This window comes from Gopherus flavomarginatus, chromosome 4 (genome assembly GCF_025201925.1).
Source record: "Gopherus flavomarginatus isolate rGopFla2 chromosome 4, rGopFla2.mat.asm, whole genome shotgun sequence".
NCBI classification, from domain to species: Eukaryota; Metazoa; Chordata; order Testudines; family Testudinidae; genus Gopherus; species Gopherus flavomarginatus.
The window spans coordinates 157,343,856-157,368,351 of NC_066620.1; the positions used below are offsets into that span (position 1 = coordinate 157,343,856).

General features: G+C 42.3%; 1 protein-coding gene and 1 long non-coding RNA gene across 7 annotated transcripts in view; both read right to left on the reverse strand.

Moving 5' to 3' along the window:
* MYO6 (myosin VI) overlaps positions 1–24,496 on the reverse strand; it is a 169,933-nt gene that overhangs the window by 22,564 nt on the left and 122,873 nt on the right. The window contains exons 21-30 of the mRNA XM_050950114.1: positions 22,696–22,826; positions 22,481–22,558; positions 21,554–21,683; positions 20,855–20,945; positions 19,441–19,591; positions 14,237–14,445; positions 13,121–13,199; positions 9,802–9,962; positions 1,442–1,471; positions 966–1,004 (exon numbers count right to left, since the gene is read on the reverse strand). Coding sequence (XP_050806071.1) covers positions 966–1,004; positions 1,442–1,471; positions 9,802–9,962; positions 13,121–13,199; positions 14,237–14,445; positions 19,441–19,591; positions 20,855–20,945; positions 21,554–21,683; positions 22,481–22,558; positions 22,696–22,826 — 1,099 coding nt within the window. The remainder of the gene's footprint in view (positions 1–965; positions 1,005–1,441; positions 1,472–9,801; positions 9,963–13,120; positions 13,200–14,236; positions 14,446–19,440; positions 19,592–20,854; positions 20,946–21,553; positions 21,684–22,480; positions 22,559–22,695; positions 22,827–24,496) is intronic.
* LOC127049440 (uncharacterized) lies at positions 16,873–18,902 on the reverse strand. 6 transcript variants are annotated; one of them, XR_007773978.1, is made up of 5 exons: positions 18,600–18,902; positions 18,184–18,235; positions 17,508–17,871; positions 17,404–17,455; positions 16,873–17,091 (listed from the first exon to the last, which is right to left on the reverse strand). It is a non-coding gene; the product is annotated as an uncharacterized LOC127049440 (long non-coding RNA). The 6 variants fall into 6 exon arrangements; XR_007773977.1 differs by having other exon boundaries at positions 17,352–17,455; XR_007773981.1 differs by lacking the exon at positions 17,404–17,455 and having other exon boundaries at positions 17,612–17,871.

Below are 24,496 nucleotides of genomic sequence, written 5' to 3' on the forward strand. Positions count from 1 at the left end.
CTTACATAGTTACTCTACAAGCCCCTTACTTATGTTCCCCCAGCAATTTCAATTGGATGTACTAATCTTCCTTTTCTCCTATTCAAAAATATTGCATGTAATGTTTTTGTGCAAACGTAAGCATCTGCTGTGTTCAATACTATCAGCACTACAATTAAGAAATGCCACAACAAACATACTAATATCTTAAGATCATATACACACAGCATAATATCTTGTTTTCTGAAGAGTTTACTTTTAAAAATGTAAAGGAAGTAAGATTTCATGTGAACTTCAGACAGCATGCTTCTGTCCCTGAGGTTACCAAAGACACCTTTCAGTCAGCAACTCAATAAAACAGAATTTTATTTAGAATATAAAACTGCTACATTATTATACCAAGATTGCTGAACAGACACCATCTGGCATTTTGTGTTTCAATGCTTGAGAGAGTACTTTTTCTAGGGTTGTAACAACAAAGTAAACCTCAAATTTTCATTTTGTTTGAAATGGAATTATGTCTGGATTTAATTTCTTGTTAAAAAGCTACTTACGGTTACATAAACATAACACTTTATGTCCTTATTAACACTATCTAGAACTTGTCAGCATGCTGCCTGAAAATTTTGGAAATTTGTCAGTGTCATCTCTGATACAGTGGAAGAAGAATGCTCTTCGAAGCTTTTCCTTATCTATTGAAATTATTCAAACGAAACCTTAAGGTGCAATTTACTGATAATTTCTTTCTGAGCATGTTTATGCAATTAAATAAATGTCATGGCAAAATAATTAAAGAAAGAAATCAGATAATGATTTTGAATAGGAAGCATACTGATACAGCAATTTAATCCAAAAGAAAAATGTTGATTTATTTCATTGAGCAATTAAATATGGAATTCCATTATTTTATATGCATCAGCCCATTTCAGTTTATGATTTCATTTAATTGAGTGATTAAATTAATTTTGGACGGTATATTCACCCACCTAGATAAAACGTCTGACATTTCTTTGACCATTTGTTCCCTATAAGAAAATTGATAAGTGTACATAAGAAAAGTGTTATATTCAAATATTAATAAGGTCTGTTATGACTGATGGTATATTATGTCTAAGATAAAACTAATGCAGGAGCAATAAATTTCAACCGAATGTTGATTTATATTGTGGTAACTCCTTCTGAATGTTTGCCTCTTTCATATGGACTAGTTAAAATTCATGGTATTTGCTACATACTGAATCTATGTACACTATTTATAATTAACTTTAAACATTTCTTAGATATAAGCAAAGTATAAGGTAGGAAGTATTAAAATTGATTATCAAAGGTCAATGTATAACAATGCTTACTATTATAGGGGAATGGATAAATAATAAAAAAGACACTACAAGAATTTCTTCTAATAAGAGAATTACTATAATAAGAAAGTAGTGCAAAACTCAGTGAAAATAAAGTGTCATACGCAGTCATTTGAGGCCTTGTTCCATTGACTCTGCAAACAGAAGATATTTAGGTTAGTCTGGCAATTTCCTAATTAGCTTTCTAATAATCTGAAATGTCAAGAGGACAATCAGTTCAATTTTTCCCACTCTCCCATCCTCCTCTGAATTATCATCTAATGATTTTATTTGATCTAGGCTCAGCATTATGAAGCCTTTTTTCTTCTTTAATCTTCTGAATTTATTGATCAGAGTAACACAATTAGAAAAAGTGAAATTAAAATAATTCAGAAAAGCCTTACTCCATTTATAGATGGCCTTCCCACTTCACCATGGCTATGTTTATTACTCTCACATATAACCTGGAATTTACTTATTTGCACATAATCAACTGATTTCATCTTTCTGAATCAAAGACTCAGACATGCAACAGATGCACTTATGTGAGGTTGAGCATACTACAAAAAAAAGGGAACTATTCTTACTTAGCAACTACTGGAACAGGCTGAATAATTTCATCATCCAATCTGTGAAAAGACACTTAGAATTGAAATGGTTTGTCATAATATAGACCCACATGTCCTGAATGTACACAAATACAGTATCAACAATAATCCATATTGCATACATCCTTATGTACAGTAACAGATAATACACACATATTTAGATTTCTCTCCAGAACTATGTAATGAAATAACATTCAAAAGTGACAGACTAGCCAAAATTTAAAAGGGTTAGTGCAGGCCTGCACAACATGCGGCCCGCGGAGGCTCACTGTGTGGCCCGCGGTGGGGAATCAAAGGGCTCTGGGCTGCCTGCAGCCGCGCGGAGCTCAGAGCCCTTTAAATCCCAGCCGCGGCCAGGATTCATAGAGCTCTGGGCTACCCACAGCGGCGGGGAGCCCAGAGCCCTTTTAATCCCAGCTGCAGCCAGGGTTCAAAGGGCTCTGGGCTGCCTGCAGCGATTCCCGGCTGCGGCTGAGATTTAAAGGGCTCCCCACCGCCACCAGCAGCCCCAAGCCCTTTGAATCCGGCAGCGGCTCAGATTTAAAGGGCTCAGGGCTCCCCGTTGCTGCAGGCAGCCCAGAGCCCTTTGAATCCCGGCCATGGCTCCAGTGGATGGGCTGAGGCTGGGATTTAAAGGGTTCGGGCTCCCCTCAGTGGCAGGAGCTCTGGGCTCTTTAAATCCCTGGCCCAGACCCGCAAAGTTCCAGGTTCCTCCAGCCGCCGGAGCCCTGGGCCCTTTAATTTGCCCCTGAGGGCTCCCAGCCACCTCTTCAGCTGGGAGCCGCTGGTTGATTTAAAATCAAGTATCACCTCCCCACCCCCAACCTTCCTTTTTGGCCCACAGCTGTTTTGGTGGGGCGGCACTGGGGAAGGAGGGTTTGTTTCTGCAGGGCTGGACGGTGCTGGGGTGGGATGTTTCTGCGGGGCTGGGGGGTTTCGGCCCTCAGCTGTTTTCTTTGGAGTAATGTGGCCCTTGCCGCTTTACGAGTTGTGCAGGTCTGAGTTAGTGTGTATTTTAGTACCAGATACTGTAACCAAGCCAGTAAATATCAATAGAATAAGAAAACAAAATGGCAATATATTCATTCACTTAACCTGGAAAGTCAAACAGATCAAACAGAGTGTGAATACACTGAATACAAATTGAGGCTGTTTACAGAAGGACATGCTACAAATTGATTTTTTTTCCCTAAAAAACAGCATGATAGGGCAGATCACACTAGTCACTACTTATGCTCCTTAGAAACAGAACGTACTATTGTATTGTCACATGGCTTTTGGCTAAAAAAAAGTTCCTGGTGCTTAAGTACTCCAAAAGGAGTATAGTACTATGAAAAAAATAGTTTTGCTCATGTCACGATGCAAAAGTAAAACCAAAATTGTTTGTGGAAATGCTATGCAAAGCACTGGAGAGGCAGTGAGGCTGAATGAGTTCAGTATACTTAGTATGTTATGCAACAATAAGGTTGACATGGGGTGGGGGAGGGGAGAGAAGGCAATGCAAGTTACAACAGTGTAAGCCTGTGCATGTTGGAATGTGCCGTTCGTCTGCCCCCAAGGAAGACACAAAAGTATAAGGGTCTGCTAAAATTTTAACAAATACCCACTGAGCAAGAATGTTCAGCAGTGATTTTTCAATGCTTGATTTGTTATGTTTAGTTCCCACCTCTCCAAATCTCAAAGGATTTTTTTCTCTCTGAGCACTATTTCCATGCAATGCTTCAAATTTCAAACCTCTCCTTGCAGCCAATGTAACTAAACTGTCTTGTGAGGATTTGTGTAAAAGGGATTTAAAAAATAATAATAATAATAATAATAATAAATAAATCTTGCTGAACTCAACAGTTTTATCCAGGGGTTCTCAAACTGCAGGTCACAACCCCACTTTATTGGGGTCGCCAAGGCTGATGTTAGACTTGCTGGGGCCCAAGGCTGAAGCCCAGGGCGGTGGAGCTCAGGTGGCAGGGGTCAGGTGGACTCGGTCTTTGGTCCCCGCTCCTGGGGTAGTGAAATCATTTTTATTTTCAGAAGGGGGTCACAGTGCAATGAAGTTTGAGAACTGCTGATTCAGATTGAACAACATTTCCACAAAACTTTTCTAAGCAAGTTTCCTAGGTGCCTATACACAAGCAGTTAGAAATTAAATTAGTTTGCTTATGCCTCAAAGAAAGTTATAACGAGGGCAAACTGGTTTCTTCACTGCATTTACAGCTGAAATAATCTAAGAAAGGATTTACACTGATGGAAAACAAGATGGACATTTTTGTAAAGTGTTGTCAAAGCTTCCCATTCAAAAGTATTTTGGTTTTTAAGTGTGGTTGCACTCACTTATTTCTTAAGCCTAGAGAGTGTTGTGCTCCCAACCCTCACCGTGCGCATGCGCGCATGTCCATATCCATGAATAAAAACAAAAAAAAGGGAGGAAGAGACTCAGTTATAGCTCAAAATGGACAGATTGTTTTTCAGGTGTTTCTAGGATATCCTGAGATCTCTAGTGACACTATGTTGCCACATAAAGCTGTCCAGATCCTTGTTCTCTTTCCAGTGGTTCAAAGCAGAGGATTTCTTCCCCTATCATCTGATTAGATAGAGAAACTGGAGAAGTTTTGAGGAAAGGGAAGGTTAAGCATCCATTTTCTCTACTCATCCTATGTGCTTCAAAGGGCATCCCAGGCAGGGAAGATAGAAGGGCCAGGCATATCTTCTGGCAGCAAGAAAAGTGGGGAAGATCAGAGCTTGAGTGAATCTCTTGGAATGCATTTACACTGTTACACCTCTCCCTGCTCCTCCTCTTGCATGGAAGGTTACTTGCCAACCAGTCACCCTTCCTGTGCTCCAATTTCTGCCTATTTCTTGGCATTAAGGGACATGTCTATCTACTCTCTTTTCAAACCTGAGGGAGGGAAGGTTACGGAACTAATGCCTCTCGTATATCCCACCCCACGTCCCTATCTAATGCAGGGACTTTAAAAATACAGGGTTTGCTGTCTCTGTCACACACACACACACACACACACACTTTGCCAGAAGCTGGGATTGGGTGACAGGGCATGGATTACTTGATGATACAACCTGTCTATTCATTCCCTTTTGGGCACCTGCCATACCTATTGGCCACTGTCAGAGGACAGAATACTGGGCTAGATGGACCTTTTGTATAGTGACTGTTAGTAACTTGTCTTTTTAGTGGCAACCTCTGCAAGTCAATACAGGTACTCAACAAAAATACATATCATACCATGTAGTTTATAACCATATCATCTATATACACATTGAAGTAAAGTGCTAATAAAGTGTAATAAAGAATGCAATAAAGAACAGAAAAGGATTTTCTGTTTTTTTTCTTGAGTTCCTTAGAAATTCCTTGTCATCTGCCAACTTTTCAAGATGCTTCCTTTGTACAAAATAATCACTATATTCAATCTGTCTTAGAGTGGATTATGGAGGGTTCATTGTTCTTCATTTGACAAGTAAATGGCACTCACTTTTTATTTTACTCCTGGGGGAATTCTGTGCCACTGCACAATGCCGAATTTTGCAGAAATTAATGTTGTGCATGCAGAATTCCACCCCCCTCACCCTGAAATGGGCTGCAAAGCTGCTGGTTCCCACTAGGGGCCACTGGACTAGGCAGAGCCCAGCTCTCAAATAGAAAACACTGATCCCGGGAGAGGGAGGGAGCTGGAGGGTTCCCTGCAGCTGCAGTTCTGGGCATGCCCTGAAGGAAGGAAGCAGCGGCATACAGGAAACTCCATGCAAACACAGGACCCAGCATAAGGCTGTTTCACCCTCTGGATCCCTGGGTGAAGAGGGGATGCCAGTGTCTGGACTGGGGGGTCTGTAGCTGGGCTCTGTGGGGGAATGGTGCAGAGAAACAAGAACTGGGTTATCATAGAGATTTCTTTATGTCTCTACTTCGTGGGGAGGGGAAGGAATTTTTTGTGTGTGTCTGTATTGTTAGAGATATTCTTGCTGAGAGGTATTTTGAAATAAATTACCAAAATAATTGAAACTGCAAGATCATATAGTGCTATTTTTGATTACTAAAATATGCAGAATTTTAAAATAGTGTGTGCAGAATTTTTAAAAATTTTGGGGCAGTATTCCCCGAGAAGTAATATTTGTATGTTGACTGGCCGACAGCAGGGTACAAGTTTATCATTGTATTCTTGTATGTATACAGGGAACAGTGATAGAATATTCCAGTAGTTTTATATTACTCAGAAAACACAGACTGAGCAATCACAGCAACATTTAGTTTTCTGGTACACTGTACATTACTTTTCTGGTTTGTAAAAAGTTAAATTTTTTCATTATGTCATTCTAGATTAGTAGAGTTTCTAGAATTCTGACAGACAAAAATACAATATTGAACACAGAAAACTGCCTAAGCTCTTTTTCTTTAATTCTGTCTAAAATATTGGAATGGATTTGTTACTGGAAATATAAAGGGACCGTTTTGCAAATATAATCCCTTCTGTAACAGCCAAGGTATCATCTCAGCTACACCAACCTAAACAAGGTTCATTACATTAAAAGATAGCTCCTTGTTTTGTATAAAATTACCATTATCAGTTTAGTGAAGTGTTATGAAAAAGAGTACTTGTATTGTTCTTCTACCTGTAAAATTAAGATCATGGAGAACAGGATTCTCTAAACTGAATTTTGTAACCACAAGTCACATAGGGAAAAACGCTCTCAACACACACAATGAACAGATGAATAGGTGTCACAGAAAGCCAAGTGTCACAGAAAGCCAAGTGGAAAACAAATCAGTTATATGTATGTTAGCTGTCTAAGAAGTTTATTTACTAGTTTATTAGTAAATACCCAATGCCGCTGTGTAGTACTTACCCTATAAAATTACATGAAAGACAACATAATATCAATGACAAAGCAAATGCTGTGACATTATCTAAAAAAGAACTTTGGAGGGTCTATATCTTTTAAAAGAGTGCCTACAAGGTCAGTTCATATAGGCTTTTTTTAACCTTGACAGGATTATGCATGCATTTCCAATTCTGTATTTGCCAGTTAAGATACAGAAGAACTACTATTTCCTTCTAGGTAGGGATTTCTTTTTTAAGAAACTACTTTATGTTGTGCTACTGGGATCATGTAAGTGCCAGAAAGTGCATACACTGTATTGCACTAGTGAAATCTGAGTTTCTAATCTCAATGGACTGTATAATCATAACTGTAATTGGCTGTCATCCCTACTGATAAACTAATAATAACCTAATAAAATGTGAGAAAAATATTGTTTTCACCAAGGCAGTTTCCCACAGAACTGGGCATATTAATGCACATATGAAAGGGAGATTCAGGGTAGATATCTGGAAAGGCTTTCTAATTATGAGCATAGTCAAGCACTCGAAAAAGTACCAAGAGGTTGTGGAATCCCCATCTTCAGAGTTTCTAAGAACAGGTCAGACAAACACCTGCCAGGAATGGTCTAAGTCAGGGGTGTCCACATTCGGCTCTTCAGAAGTGAATATGCAGCTCCTTGTATAGGTACTGACCCTGGGGCTGGAGCTACAGGTGCCAACTTCCCAATGTGCTGGGGTGGTGCTCACTGCTCAACTGCTGGCTCTGCCACAGGCCCTGCCCCCACTCCACCCCCTCCCCTGAGCCTGTCATGCCCTCGCTCCTTCACCTGCACCCCCCAAGCCTCCTGCACGCCACAAATCAGCTGATCGTGAGGTGCTGAGAGTGGCAGTGGGGAGCACTAATGGGGGGCTGCTGACATATTAGTGTGGCTCTTTGGCAATGTACATTGGTAAATTCTGGTTCCTTCTCAGGCACAGGTTGGCCACCCCTGGCCTAAGTATACTTCATCCTGTCTCAGGAGGAGGGGATGAACTGGGCTCCTCTTGAGATCCCTCCCAGCCCTACATTTCTATTTGTAGCCACCACCCTCCTTGGTAAGGGGGCAGTGCCTCCAGCAGGTCTGGCTCCAGGCCACAGTGCACCAAGCGTGTGTTTGGGGCAGCACGCCGCGGGGGGCGCTCTGTCGGTTGCTGGGAGGGCGGCAGGCGGCTCTGGTGGAGTTGCCGCAGGCGTGGCTGCGGGCGGTCCGCTGGTCCTGCGGCTCCGGTGGACCTCCCGCAGACACGCCTGCGGCAGCTCCACCGGAACCGCAGGACCATCGGACCCTCCGCAGAAATGCCTGCGGCAAGTCCACGGGAGCCGCGGGACCGGCGAGCGGCAGAGCGCCCTCCGCGGCATGTCGCCGTGCTTGGGGCGGCGAAATTGCTAGAGCCAGCCCTGGCCCACAGAGAAGAGACATACCCTGTGGGCCCCCATGGAATTGACGACACCGAGTCCTGTACTGTTGACTTCACGTCAGCAGCTGAAGGGGAGGGGAGAGGAATGCAACCCCCCAGTCACCCCAGCATCTCTCCTCCCCCAACCAATGAGGGAAGGGGGACAACAGCAATCACCAACCACCCAGTTAGAGAGCAGAAGACAGCCAAGCAGCACAACAAATATTCTCTGACCCTGTGCAGAGCCCCAGATGCCCTAGGAAGGGTATACATAGCCCCTCTTTCCCTCCACATGGCAGAGATCAGCTGAGGAGTGGAGGAGAGACGTGGTCTCCCTACAACCTGCCCGCACAACACTTACAGGGCCCTGCACCTGGCCTGACTGTAGCACTTCCAGGCCTAGCAACTGGCCAGTCTTTCTCCTCAGGAGGGGACAATCCATTCCTCCTGCAACCTGCCTGCGAGCAACAGGAGACAGCGTACCTCTCCTTCAACCATCTGCAGCCTGCCTGCCATGTAGCCAGCCCACACCAGACTCTGGACTTTAGATATAGAGACCTAACCTACTGGCACCTGGGCTCATGGGGTCTAATCTCTGAGAACTGCTGGCAGAGTTCCAGAGGGGAGCAGATAGTCAGTGTCTATCCACCAATCCTCAAAGAGGCCCTGCTTGCCTGCACCAGCCTCCCGACCACATAGCCAGAAGAGAAACCTGAATGAGAACCCTCTATTATAGTTAGACAGCTAAGGTTTAATATTGTATCATTACAGCACTTTTAGCTGCAAAAGGACTTTCATCTGCCTGGATCATTAAGACCTTCTCAGTTGCCAGTATAATAAAGCGTGTGTATGATGGAATATCTTTACTGGCTTGCAATGTGTCTCCACTGCACCAGCTACATACCAGAGACATGAGGGACAGACAAAACTGATGGGGGAGAAATTTTTGGGTTTGGGGAATGCGCGGTCACATGGCCTATTGTGCTGGCTGGCACAGTTTTTAGTAATTTAAAAATATTATTAATAAAATACAATCATTTTAATAGTTTAATAAGGTTATTGATTGTATGGCACTTCAATCAAATCCTTATATAAAAGTTTATTGTTATTATATTTAATTTGTTTGCTTGTGTAAGTTTGATTATTTGTGTTTACATGTAGTATCCACTGCCTTTGTGTGGTTAACCTCTGGTCTCACTGGAGGCACCACAAAGTAGCTTTATTCTTTAGCACACCAGGAGGAAAAAAGTCAGGCGCCTGATAGCAGCACCATGAAATGAGTCCAGGTGATAGAAACTTTGGGACTGTCCAAAGACTGAGGTACTCCTCTCTTGTTTACACATCATACAGATACTTAGCCAGTGCCAAAAGGGGGATTACATATGATTATAGTCACACTGCAAATAGACTAAGCATTTTTAAGCCAACCAAGCTATTTTTCCACAAATTTGACAGCATTATTTGGAAAATATAATACTCCAATATACTGGTTTGAAAACCCCATTTTACTTTTATATCTTAATTAAAAACAAAAGATCTCTGTATTTTATAACAGTAGGATCTGTAAATGAAAAGTTTTGGAAGGGAAGTAAGAGTACTAAATGACCATACCTTCGCAATCCTAAATCAAGCTGAGCCTCATCACTGATGAGCTCTGCTTCACTCTGTGCAATTCTCATCGCAAGTTCACGGTCACGACGTTCCTGTTCAAGGACTGCCTGTTGTTGGGTCTCTTCTTCACGCTCTCTAGCTAGTTGTGCCTCAATTTCAGCCTGTGTAGTATAAACATACGTTTTTAATAAATGGTTTATACTCACCCACCCACCATGAGAAACTACTACAAAGGTAAACAACTAGGTATGTGATATTACAAAGGTGAATTTTGAAAAAACCAACAACCTTTGTCAGAGGATGTTGTGAAGGCCAAGAAGATAACAGGGTTCAAAAAAGAACTAGATAAATTCATGGGTGATAGGTCCATCAATGGCTATAAGCCTTTCTTTGCCAGAAGCCAGGAATGGGCAACAGGGGATGGATCACTTGATAATTACCTATTCTGTTCATTCCCTCTGAAGCACCTGGTGGCATTGGCCACTATTGGAAGACAGATATTGGGCTGGATAGACCTTTGGTCTGACCCAGTATGGCCATTCTTATGTTCTTAATTTAGGATAAGAAAAACATCACTGTCTTCATGAATCTAGGAGGATGGAGTTGGATCTGGATTGCACCTATCCATCTGGATGATATATTTGCAACTAAAAGATGTCTTCCAAGAGAGTTTTGTCCCCTTTGATAGCTGAAAGCATCCTGGAACTCTCTAGATTTATGTTAGGATTGCTATCTGCACTGATATAGCCTGACTGCAGCTGTGGCATGCTTTTAGTAGCGCAAATCAGATGCCCTCTCTGTACAAAGCTGCAAAAGCCTCAAAGACTGAAACATGATTTGGGAAATGAAAAAAATATTTAAAAAGTCTAAACTATTGAAAGGCCAGCACCTTCATTTGGATGTCCTCGGAGACACCAGATATTTTTAGTCCTAGCCGTTACTTGTTCTTAACACTGACCGCTGAAGCAATGGATTGAAAATTTGTAACTATTTAAGAGAATGTTCATAAGCAGAGACTGATAAGATGCCAAGAAACATTAGAAAGAATTGTTCTGTAACCTGCTGTCAATAGTGAGATAAACATGCTTTCTACATGGAACGAATAGAACAGTGATCCACGGTTGGTGTGTATGTGAGCCTTCAATATTTAACAGACTGAAACGGTTCTAGGACTCAGGAAAGTATAAGTGACTGAGACAGCTTCCTGAAGAACTCCAAAATTAACAAAGGAATTTTCATGCATTACATGTTCTTCGTTTGATTAACAGTCTGTTAAGAACAGCGGGAAAGCAAAGGTGGGTGTGAAGGTAGATGGGATTGTAATATCAATGGCAATTCTGTCAATCATTCTGCAGCAGGCTTGCTCTTTTACAAGATTGTTTTACTGTAAAAATTGTTCTGGGATTTGATTACTTCTAAATTACAAAAACTCTAAATATTCATTTATATCAATGGCATTATGCTTATATATAGAAAGAGGTATAATGTCAAAGCAAAAAAATCTCATCTCCAACCAGCAAAAAATATTATATTTTACAATTCTTATTTAACTGTAGGGCAATTTAACAAAGATTTTTTTTTATTTTTTTAAACAATTTGAAGTCAAATGTCAAAGCTGTAAAAAACAGACTTCTCATTAAATCCCAGCTGGGAAATATGACACTTTGCTACAGGGAAGTATTTTTCTTCTTCAACTACTGTATCCAGCTACCTCAATGCACAAAATTATCTTAATGCCACATTAGATCAATATTTTAAAATTAAAACCATGATATTCAGAGTTAAAATTTACAAAATACCTTTAATTTAACCAGTTACACATCATGGATTGCAACAGTGGTTTTTTATTACATGATTATATTTGATTGAACTGTGACACTTATGTGGTAAGTATATCAGAACCTCACTAATTCTCATGTTGGAACCCACCATATAGAGAACTAATTAAGAAAGAAAAAAAAAAGGGGGTGAGGGGTTAGTCTAACCTCACTTCGCAGATAAGATTGAGTAGCACTGTGGGATGGTTAGGTATCGTACTACTAATATTACATTATTTGTAGAAAATACACCATTAGTACAGCCAAATCTGATAAGTCATAGAATTTAAGCTAATTTACACTTTTAAAGCTGCTGGAGGTGGTGGTGGTGGGGTTGAGTGTGCATCAGAGAGAGAGAGAGAGAGATTGTGTGTGTGTGTGTCCGTCCTCCTGTTATTAATTTAATCTCCTTTTGTAACAATATTGATTCATTTCAATCTTGATTCTGGTTTAGTCATATGCAAAATGCTCTCCTCAGCCCAACTAACAACAATTCTGCTGACAATGACTCCTTCTCCCTTGGAGGAAACACAAGCCACTCTGCATCGTCTTGGACAGCCTCTATAGCTACAAGAACATTTTCAGTTCCTTTCTCTCTCAGTTCTACTCCTGCCCATCATATCCCTTGTTCTCATATCTTGGTGGCACCACTGCCTCTACTTGTCCTTTAATTAGAAGATTCAGCCCTTGATTTTTTCTAGTTTTCTTCCCACACAGTCATTTCACATCTGTCTTTAGAGATGGGGTGTACTAAAGAGCGATTGTTAAAATGGTACCTTCTGACTCTGCTCGCCATCTGCAAACATATGAGGAGGGATAGCTCAGTGGTTTGAGCATTGGCCTGCTAAACTCAGGGTTGTGAGTTCAATCCTTGAGGGGGTCACTTAGGAATCTGGTGCAAAATCAGTACTTGGTCCTGCTAGTGAAGGCACGGGGCTGGACTTGATGACCCTTTGGGGTCCCTTCCAGTTCTAGGAGATAGGTATATCTCCATTATTAAATTAAATATGCTAACGAGCCCCCATGAATTTGAGGACTCTATTCAATATTGCCTTCTGTTTTAAGAACTTCCATGGACTTCTTCATGCTCAGCTCGCTTAAATAGCCTCAGCATCTCTTTATCATTTGATCTGTCACGGCTTTCCTCAATGCTCTTCCACAGAAACTGGACACTGTTTGCACGAAACCCTATGCTGCAGCTCCTGCCATCTCGAATAAGCCCTCTTTCTCTGCTTCTCGTTCACACACACACTTGTAATCCTACCTGGAAAATGTTTTTTCTTCTTACCAATCACTATTAAATTCTCCCTCTTCCCCACTTCTACAGTTACTGAATTACCTAACTATAATTCCACTAGTTGTTTTTGTCAATGCTTATATTAACTATGGTAACCACAACACTGTTTCATTATCCTGGGAATAGAACCTCTAGACTTACTAGCTCAAAGAGGATAACAGGATAATTTAAAGGAAATATCAGGAAAATTTAATTAAAATGTTACCTGAATACGTTTTTCTTCCTCTTCCCTCTTCTTCCTCTCTTCTTCTTCCTGTTTTCTCTTTGCCTCAATCTCAGATTTTCTAATACAAGAAATAAAAATGAGAGAAAGCATTTGATAATTACATAAATTATAACAGAACATAAATGAATAAGAAACATACAAGCACTGAAATAAACTGCCCAGGGAGGAATCTCCATCATTGGAGATTTTTAAGAGCTGGTTAGACAAACATTTGTCAGGGATGTTCTAGATCAGGGGTCGGCAATCTCTGGCACATGGCTCGCCAGGGTAAGCACCCTGGCGAGGTGGGCCAGTTTGTTTACCTGCCACGTTGGCAGGTTCGGCTGATCACAGCTTCCACTCCCAGGCCAATGGGGGTGGCGGGAAGCCGCAGCCAGCACATTCCTCGCCCGCGCCACTTCCCGCAGCCCCCATTGGCCTGGGACAGTGAACCGCGGCCAGTGGGAGCCGCGATCGGCCGAACCTGCCGATGCGGCACGTAAATAAACTGGCCCGGCCCCGCCAGGGTGCTTATCCTGGCGAGCCGCGTGCCAGAGGTTGCCAACCCCTGGTCTAGATAATACTTAGTTCTGCCATGAGTGCAGGGGACTGGACTAGATGACCTCTCAAAGTCCCTTCCAGGCCTACGATTCTATGATTCTAAGCATATTACATAAATCTAAATATCAGCTTGAGAGGCAGAGTAGTCCAATGGACAGGGCTTTGGATTGGGAGTCAGGAGACCTTTTATTCCCAGCTGTGCCTGAGGCGTCACTTCACCTCTCCTCCATTTGTTTATCTTGTCTATACACCTCTACCTCGATATAATGCTGACCTTTGGAGTCAAAAAAAATCTTATCGCATTATAGATGAAACCATGTTATATTGAACTTGCTTTATCACGTTATATCCAAATTCGCATTATATCGAGGTAGTGGTGTATTGAGACTTTAAGCTCTCTAGGGCAGGGACCAGATCTGTACAGCACTTAGCACAAGGGGATCCCAAACTGAATCAGGGCCTCTAGGTGCTACTTTAATATTAAGAACAAATGGGTTAGACTGTCATTTCTGTTTCCTTTTGAATCCAGAATTGATTATGTAATTCAAGACTCACAGTCGCCTTTCCTCCTCTTCCCTTCTGCGACGTTGCTCCTCCTCTTCACGTCTTTTCCTTTCTCTTTCCATTTCCTCCTGGATGCGTCGCAGCCTCTCTGCTTCCTCCTCTTGCTGCTTCTTTTTCTGTAGCTCACTCAGAAGCTGCTCTGAGCTCTTAACTAGAGCATCATACTCTTTCTGTATCTGTTCCCTAGTCATCACAGTGGCCTGGAAAATAAAATATGAAATATAGGGGATAATATACAGTAATGCCTGTACTGAATTATGAAAAATATAAAGCCCTATAAAAGTGCATTACAAGTACCCTGCATTTGCATTTTTGTTTTGTTTTGGGGGAGCACAATAGGGAGTTCTCCACCTCCTTTCCAAAATACTGAAGATCCACTACTTTATCTCACTTGTCACTTTAAACTACAAACAACCTTCATCCTTACAGCTGAAGACTGGCTAGGACCTCCCTTCTTTGAAGCATATCATCCCTTTTCAACCCTTATTCACTTAAGAAAGTGATTCATGCTTTAAAATTCTAGGATGAAGGATGGCAATTAGCCATCCTGCAGCCAAGAAACTTCAGGACCAGACTCCAAAGAGAAACTGCTGAACTTCAGTTCATTTGCTAGTTTGACACCACTAGCTCAGGATTAAACAAAGACTGTGAATGGCTAGCCAACTACAAAAACAGTTTCTCCTCCCTTGGTGTTCACATCTCAACTGCTAGAAGAGGGCCTCATCCTCCCTGATTGAACTAACCTCATTATCTCCAGAGTGACTCTTGCCTGCATATTTAAACCTGCCTCTGGAAATTTCTGATGAAGTGGGTATTGACCCACGAAAGCTTATGCTCCAATATCTCTGTTAGTCTATGAGGTGCTACAGGACTCTTTGTCGCTCCTTACTTGGTAGATCTGTTCCTTGGGTTGATTCTGTGTTATATCTGCTTAATTCCCGATCAGTTACATGCAATACTAATCATACGGCAACACAGCGGATGGTTTTACACCTCTCATTACCCTAGCACTCATATCATTGTATGGTATTTTTACTAGTCGCCAACATTTAAAGAAACAAACATACTAGTATTTAAAATGACCTTAATACAATGCAAATGCTTTAATTGGACATGGTAATGGTCCCCACTACTCTTTTTAAGCTTTTGAAAAATGTTTGATAGCTACAGTTTTATTTCATTGCCGCTTCACTGTCTTCCCCTTTTCACACTGATTCATGCAATCATGAAATTTCATCTATATTCGATTTACCTTTTTCCTCAGACGTCTTATGTTCTGTGCATAGTCACATGACTTTTTTTTTTTTTTTTAAATAGGCACTTTAAAGGTTGACTAAGGTCAAAATTTTACCTGCTCTGTGTTAAAAACTTCAGTGTCTTTTTAACTGGGATTTCAAATGTCAAAAAAAGATACTATCCCACTGGAATGGGACCATTGCTAAAATGTCATCTTCCTAGACAGCAGAACCATTCACAATGAAGTCTAATATGTTAGGTTTCTTGCCGTGTGCGTCAGTCTCAATATCCCTTCATTCTAGCTGCCTGAGCTGCTTTTGTGATGGTGGGGAAGGGGGAAAAAGAAGATTAAAATGACCAAGAGCCATTTTATTGGAAGTAAATTAATATGAAAAATTCTGCGTAGTTCATCTGTTTGATCACAAGAATACAGTATACAAGAAGAGCAGAGGGCCAGAGAAACATGAATATGACTCACTCATGGTATAAGTTTAAGTGCTCCTGAAAAACAAAGTGAATTCATCAGTGGCCACACAGTTATTCTTCATTGGTATTGGAGACCTTTCTTTAATACTCTATTATAGTACAGTGAAGAACTCAAACATATCTTCAGGGATTAATTCAAACAGTCTGAGTCCTAGACACACCACAAGGTTCTGCCTCTTACCTGGAGGGTCAGTGATAAATGTCTCCCCCCAAAAACAGTGCCAAGAGGCAGTGGTCCTAGGTCCAGAGTTAGCACGTTCTGGACAGTCTCAGACACACCATTCCAGCACTTTTTTGGAAGCCACAACAGCATCCACACTTCCAGTACGCGCATTCAGTCCCTTCTCATGTGCAGCACTGACTAGAAACAGAGGTGCTGGAACAATTTGTACATTGGGAATGCTGAGAGCCATTGAACCAAATGGCAACACCCTCAGTTCCAACACCTATGATTCGACCCTATTCCCCACCCCGTGCGCTTGCACACACACAAACCTCTGCATTTAAACCAGCCCTGAATCCCACTGAGAGATAATCTTTGTAAATTTTGTTTGGACTTTCTATTAACAACCCTTGGGCCAAATGTCAAAGCTACGAGCCTCAGCAGAGTCCTTTAATTACGGTCAAAGCTGACGCCACATCAGACTAAAATTAGGGTTTTGGCACTGCTTCAGTAGAACCAGACAACAAAGACACAGCCTCCTTAAGTTATTCCTAGTGCTCAGTGTTCTCATTCTTCTGAGCTAAACCTGCTATTCCCAGAAGTTCTTCAGTCAGATAACATACATAAACCTCTTCAGGAGGCATTTTCAAAACCAGCAGGAGGTCACTGAGAAACAAAAAGAAAACATTGAGGGTATGTCTACATCTACAATTTTGCAGCGCTGGTTGTTACAGCTGTATTAGTACAGCTGTATAGGGCCAGCGCTGCAGAGTGGCCACACGTACAGCAACCAGCGCTGCAAGTGGTGTTAGATGTGGCCACGCTGCAGCGCTGTTGCACACCGCGGGGAAGGAGACCTGCTTGGAGGGGGGGTCGGGGAATGCCAGAGCACACCGCGGGGAAGGAGACCTGCTTGGAGGGGGGGTCGGGGAACGCCAGAGCACACCGCGGGGAAGGAGACCTGCTTGGAGGGGGGGTCGGGGAACGCCAGAGCACACCGCGGGGAAGGAGACCAGCTTGGAGGGGGGGTCGGGGAACGCCAGAGCACACCCCGGGGCTGGATACCTGCTTGGAGGGGGGATCGGGGAACGCCAGAGCACACCGCGGGGCTGGAGACCTGCTTGGAGGGGGGGTCGGGGAACGCCAGAGCACACCCCGGGGCTGGATACCTGCTTGGAGGGGGGGTCGGGGAACGCCAGAGCACACCCCGGGGCTGGATACCTGCTTGGAGGGGGGATCGGGGAACGCCAGAGCACACCGCGGGGAAGGAGACCTGCTTGGAGGGGGGGTCGGGGAACGCCAGAGCACACCGCGGGGCTGGATACCTGCTTGGAGGGGGGATCGGGGAACGCCAGAGCACACCGCGGGGAAGGAGACCTGCTTGGAGGGGGGGTCGGGGAACGCCAGAGCACACCGCGGGGCTGGATACCTGCTTGGAGGGGGGGTCGGGGAACGCCAGAGCACACCGCGGGGCTGGATACCTGCTTGGAGGGGGGGTCGGGGAACGCCAGAGCACACCGCGGGGCTGGATACCTGCTTGGAGGGGGGGTCGGGGAACGCCAGAGCACACCGCGGGGAAGGAGACCTGCTTGGAGGGGGGGTCGGGGAACGCCAGAGCACACCGCGGGGCTGGAGACCTGCTTGGAGGGGGGGTCGGGGAACGCCAGAGCACACCGCGGGGCTGGAGACCTGCTTGGAGGGGGGGTCGGGGAACGCCAGAGCACACCGCGGGGCTGGAGACCTGCTTGGAGGGGGGGTCGGGGAACGCCAGAGCACACCGCGGGGAAGGAGACCAGCTTGGAGGTGGGGTCGGGGAACGCCAGAGCACACCCCGGGGCTGGATACCTGCTTGGAGGGGGGGTCGGGGAACGCCAGAGCACACCCCGGGGCTGGATACCTGCTTGGAGGGGGGGTCGGGGAACGCCAGAGCACACCCCGGGGCTGGATACCTGCTTGGAGGGGGGGTCGGGGAACGCCAGAGCACACCCCGGGGCTGGATACCTGCTTGGAGGGGGGGTCGGGGAACGCCAGAGCACACCGCAGGGCTGGATACCTGCTTGGAGGGGGGATCGGGGAACGCCAGAGCACACCGCGGGGAAGGAGACCTGCTTGGAGGGGGGATCGGGGAACGCCAGAGCACACCGCGGGGCTGGATACCTGCTTGGAGGGGGGGTCGGGGAACGCCAGAGCACACCGCGGGGAAGGAGACCTGCTTGGAGGGGGGGTCAGGGAACGCCAGAGCACACCGCGGGGAAGGAGACCTGCTTGGAGGGGGGGTCGGGGAACGCCAGAGCACACCGCGGGGCTGGAGACCTGCTTGGAGGGGGGGTCGGGGAACGCCAGAGCACACCGCGGGGCTGGAGACCTGCTTGGAGGGGGGGTCGGGGAACGCCAGAGCACACCGCGGGGCTGGAGACCTGCTTGGAGTGGGGGTCGGGGAACGCCAGAGCACACCGCGGGGAATGAGACCTGCTTGGAGGGCAGTGGAGTTTGCTTGATTACCAGAGAGGCTTCCTCAGGTATGCTGGGATACCTGCTTATTCCACGGAGGTCAACAAAAACGCTGGTGAGTGTCTACACCTGATGACCAGCGCTGGTGATCCAGCGCTGGATCCTCTACACCCGAGGCACGACCGGGTGTACGGCCAGCGCTGCAAACAGGGAGTTGCAGCGCTGGTAATGCCCTGCAGGTGTGTACACATCCTAAGTTGCAGCGCTGTAACCCCCTCACCAGCGCTGCAACTTTGTACTGTAGACAAGGCCTTAGTCTTGTTAGATAACATTGTTGGCCTTGTGGTAATCTTCTTTGGCTTGATAGTTATGCAAAACCTCTTTAGCATCATGTTTTACTAAGCAATTAAGGTAATACCAAAACCCCAATTAATTTAAAACATTGCTACTGTACATTATTCTAAGCACCATATTTTGCAGCACTAGATGAAGCTTATATAATATGTTTATCTCACAATATCAAAAGGGTTGCTACATCCATCACAATATGCATTAAGATCAAATTTTCAAACTTATATGCTTAGAGTTAGGGTGCCCAAATATCAATTTAGGTGCCAAATAAGCGGTCTTACTTTTAGTCATGCTGAGCACTCTACTAATTGTAAGGGGATTTGGCAGTGCCCGACACCTCTTAAAATCAAGCCTCTTTATTTAGATGCCTAAACATGAATTCAGGAGCCTAATTTAAGGCACTTGTATTAAAAACTCTGGATTAAATGCTAACTATAAATAAAGACTTCAGCCTTCTATTTCAGACGAAGTTAAAAACCATCTCAGAAGTTCTATTGTTATGTAATACCTTAATCTTGACCATCAACGCATCAATAGATAACTCCAGATCCTGGATCTGCTTGCTCATCTCTGGTTTTCCCTCTTTCAGGGCACTTACTACTTCATTAAATTTATCAAGTCTCTTTTTCAGTGTACGCACTTTTATTAGTCCATTAATGCTGTGAATATAAAAAAAACCCAGATCATTATATTTTGAGATATTTTTGTAAAGTAGGTGATTTTTTTTTAAAGTATCAGTAAATATTCACATTCATTTCTAATCCTGTTTTCCTTTTTTAAATATGCTGTTTAAACTATGGGCATGTCTACACAGGTTGGAATGGGGGTAATGTGCACTACAGGAATGTGATTTCTAAAACACACTAATGTGATGCACATAGGCCCTGCTAGTATGCTTTAACTTAGTACTTTTTTAAATAGAACTACACTAAATCCTACTTGTGGACAACAGCAGGGAAATGGGAAATGAATGCCTAGGAAGCAGTACTGCGGAAAGGGATCTGGGGGTCATAGCGGACCAAAAGTTAAATATGAGTCAACAGTGTAACACTGATTCAAAAAAAAAGCAAACATCATGCTAGGATGTATTAACAGGATTGCTGTAAGCAACACACGAGAACTAATCCTTCTACTCTACTCTGTGCTTATTTGGCCTCAACTGGAGTATTGTGTCCAGTTCTGGGCACATTTCAGGAAAAATTTGCACAAATTGGAGAAAGTCCAGAAAAGAGCAACAAAAATAATTAAAGATCTAGAAAATATGACCTATGAAGGAAGATTGAAAATACTGGGTTTGTTTAGTCTGGAAAAGAGAAGACTGAGAGGGGACATGATAACAGTTTTCAAGTACATAAAAGGTTGTTACAAGGAGGAGGAAGAAAAATTGTTCTTAACCTCTGAGGATATGACAGGAAGCAATATGCTTAAATTGCAGCAAGGGAGGTTTAAGGTTGTACATTACAAAAAACTTCCTAACTGTCAGGGTGGTTAAGCACTGCAATAAATTGCCTAGGGAGGTTGTGGAATCTCCATCAGTGGAGATTTTTAAGAGCAGGTTAGACAAACAGGTATGGTGTAGAAAATACTTAGTCCTGCCATGAGTGCAGGGGACTGGACTAGATGACTTCTCAAAGTCCCTTCCAGTCATATGATTCTATATTACTGGTCTTTATTTGAGAGAGAGAAAAAAGTCTATAAATGGATTAATCAGAATACTGCACAATATTTGTATTAATTTTCTAATAAGTGTTACTCATCCATTCAATCTGAATAAGCATGAATGCAAAAGCTAAAGCTAAATCCACACTTTAAAAATATTGCTAGTATAAGTTATTGTTTGACACTCCCACCTTAAGACTATTCAGTTAGGCATAAGAAATATCAACGTTTAAAAAAAAAGAACAGTTTTTGAACCTTCTTACCGTGGTTTGTGCTTTCTCTTGCAAAGCCACATACGAATAGTTTTTTGTATTTTAATGCAGGCACTAGCTCGGTATTTTATTTTGTTTTTCACTGCAAACACATAAAATAAATTCAATGAGTCTGAATGGCTTTATCATTTTAAATCGTTCAAGGGAATGCCTACAACATTCCCTACAAATACACGCTTGATTTATTTATTTTTTAAAAGTGATGTCCCAGAATGATAAATATATGACAAGTCTCCAACTCTCATCTATGATTAGATGCTATTTCAGATTTAGCTGAGCTGTGAATTAGGTAAAGACTTATTTTCTCATAAAAGTCTCTAACACACAAAGCCCACCAAACAAACCACTATTTCCTTAGATGTAATTGTTTTAAGGTGGCAGGCCTTCTGCCCTATCATTCCAAAAAAAGTAGGGTAATTAAGTTGTGTAAATTTCTGGATTCTAAATATCCTGGAATAGATTCACTTAGGTCTCAATTTATTCACATGTTTGTATGTGTAAATAACATGACACACTGAGAAGTCCCAATGACTCCAAAGAGATTATTCACATGCCTGAAGTTAAGCAAGTAGGTATTTGCAGGCTGGGGGCCTTAATTAATACTGTTCAAATTACGAAGCAACAATCCAGTTGCTGTGCAATACTCTTAGTATATTTTGATTTACTAATAAACAACATTAAATTACATACATTTAATCACTGAGAGAGAACACCACTGAACTTTTTTCCAGCGACTGCAGATAAGCCAGTGATTGACTCGTTTAACCAGCTCCGCTAGATGATCTGGATCAGACTTCATTATCTGATCAAACTCTGCAAACTAAATACATAAACAGTCTTACATAACAAAAGAATAGATAGAAAATAGATAATCAACATTATAACCTAACAGAGCACTGAGGACAAAGGTAAAATATCAGTACAGTAAACAGAACCTTGGAACCTTCAGTAACCATGGAAACTTCAGTTCAACTTCTAATTAATTCAAACACGTGAAAAGGTAACTTTGCTTTCACATTTTAATAGGTTCTGTTGATAACAGAAATGACTACTTCCAATCCAGGCTTTTTCTGACAGTTGCTGAGTGCTCAGTGCTTTTGAAAATCCAGACACATATTTAGGTGCCAAAATAAAGATTTATGGCTAAGATTTTCCAAAGAGACTAGTAATTTTGGGTACCCCATTTACTTAGCAGCCACTCTGTAAATCATGCCCCTTCAAGGTATCTTAAGTTGGGTCCAAAAGAGAGAAGCCTCCAAGACATTTTTGAAAACCTTGACATACTAGCATAACTTAACGGCATCCATTTTTTAAAATCTTCAGGTTTTGGATAATTATGTTAATGAGTAAGACAAATTACATCTCTATACTGAAGTCTCACTCCTAGACACAAAAGCTTTCATTGCTTCTCCACCCTTTGCTCCAACAATGCTCATATTCAGAGAACAATGATTTGAATATAGATATGTTTTAATGGGAAACCTTTGTTTCTCTGCTATAACCTTTTTTAATTTTAAGCATGTAATATATTTTCACTCTACGACAATACTTTTCTGGAAGTTTACACAATCTTCAATACTCTATGTTCAAAAACTGCAATTGAAAGATACTATTTACCTTGCCAGGTCTAAAAAACACCTTTGTTAATCCAAATTTGTAATCATTTTCATTTAAGCCCAAGGCTTTAAATAGTGCCTATAACATAAGGAAAAAATCAGTTTGATTCATATTTCACAAAAAAAGGGCACAAAATAAACCAAAATAAATATTTTCTATCCGAGATGAAAAGAAAAAAATATGGACAATTCATTTGGCACTCAGGTGGCTGTTACCTTGCAGAAAAGTCTAGGGTCCAGTCGAGTTAGTTTCGCAGGCATATACTTTTTGTACATATTGTATAGCTCATGAAATGATGCTCGTGATGGGAAGCCACCTTGCATCAAGTCCAAAACAGACACCATACCTATATTCACAGAAATACACACAAAAATATGTATGTCATTAAAATTTAAATAAAGCAGTTGTTTCATATTAATGAGCAATTAATGGCTTAGGCCCTTTGGACATGCTTAAATGCTTGGCCTAAGTCCCCAGTGTAGTACGTGGTTCTGCAAGGACTGGCCCCAGCATCCACCTTTTTCTGGTCAAATGGCCATTTATATGAATTTATTCCTGAATGGCAGAGACAGTCTGCAATAATATTCTGAGTCCTTGCCAGATATGTGGCAACTAACAGACTTCAGTGGGTTACTCTGTTAAATCTTCTTTGGCAGAGCCACTATTTGCTGTTCCTTCCCTAAAGCAGGGACCCAATAATTTCTGAACAGACAAAGACTATTAATGTGTACAATGGCAACAATGATGTCTGCGTGAGAGGCAGTGCAGAGTGCAAAGGTGGAGCTGACTGGCATTAGCACCCGTGCCGGCACACCCTGTTTACATATAATGCTGGGATGTGCCTTAGCTGGTGAGATGCATTTTGTAAATCTTTGATACAGCAAAAGTGGCATAGTAGAATGAATCTATTATAGATAACCATAAATACTGCCAACATCTCCAGAGGTGCAACTTATTGCTACCCAAATCAGCAAAAGGCTGGAGAGTCTTCAAACAGTAATTAAAACAGACGTTGCACTGCCAGAGAGTGCATGAGTCAAGGCTAAATTCATGCCATGAGCTGGAGTTCAAAAGAGTTTAAAAATCACCCCAGATCTCAGAATTAGTGGGAGAACCTCTGGGATGCCATGTTATTGCCCCCAAAATATCAATGTCTTGATACATCAAAATGCCTCCAAAGCTGCATTGTAAGAGTGTCGCAGCACAGATACAGGAATTCCATGCCACACCTTCTATAATCTCTTGCAATGATCTCAAAATACTTAAACAACACAATCTCTATGGCAGTTAAAAATTAACATATTATACCACTTTGCAGAATGAATAAACTAAGAAAATTGGGTTACATTTTGGAAGCAAGAGCCATCCTTGACTTACTCCCCCCAATTCCCTATCTTATTATATCCTGCAGCTAAGTAACATACAATCAGCCATGTGTCTCTGCTAATTTTGAAAAATTCCTAGCAATAGATCTTGTGTATCTCATTTTCAATTTTATTTGTTACTGTTTTTACTGACTCTTTTTGCCACCTTTCCTTATTGCATATCTGTTCTTGGTGAAGTTTCTGCTATTGTAATTTGCCTTTTGATTTACTTCCATTAATACCTTTTTTAAAAAATTTCATATTATAAATAGCTCTTTTTGCGCTTAAACTTTACTTTTCTCCCCACCAGCTTAATGTTTATGTATACTTGTTATTTTACTGAAAAAAAAACAGATTAATACGTGTACAAAAAGGTGCTTATAGAAGCTTATGGTGAAAATAAAAATTTTAGTCTGTTAATTTGTTTAGTCTCACAAACATTGCCAAGTACTATTAGCTGCTAATAATGGCGTTAATGGAATCTTAATTAAAGCAACACTGTTAAGCATTTCTGTGTCTATGATTAGCTAATTTTTACTTAAACGTAACTTGACATGACAAATATAAGTATGCTTGACAAAACACCAGATGCTGAACCAGGAACTTCTGTAGAAAAACTAAGCTCAAACTACGAAACCCACAAAAGGATAAT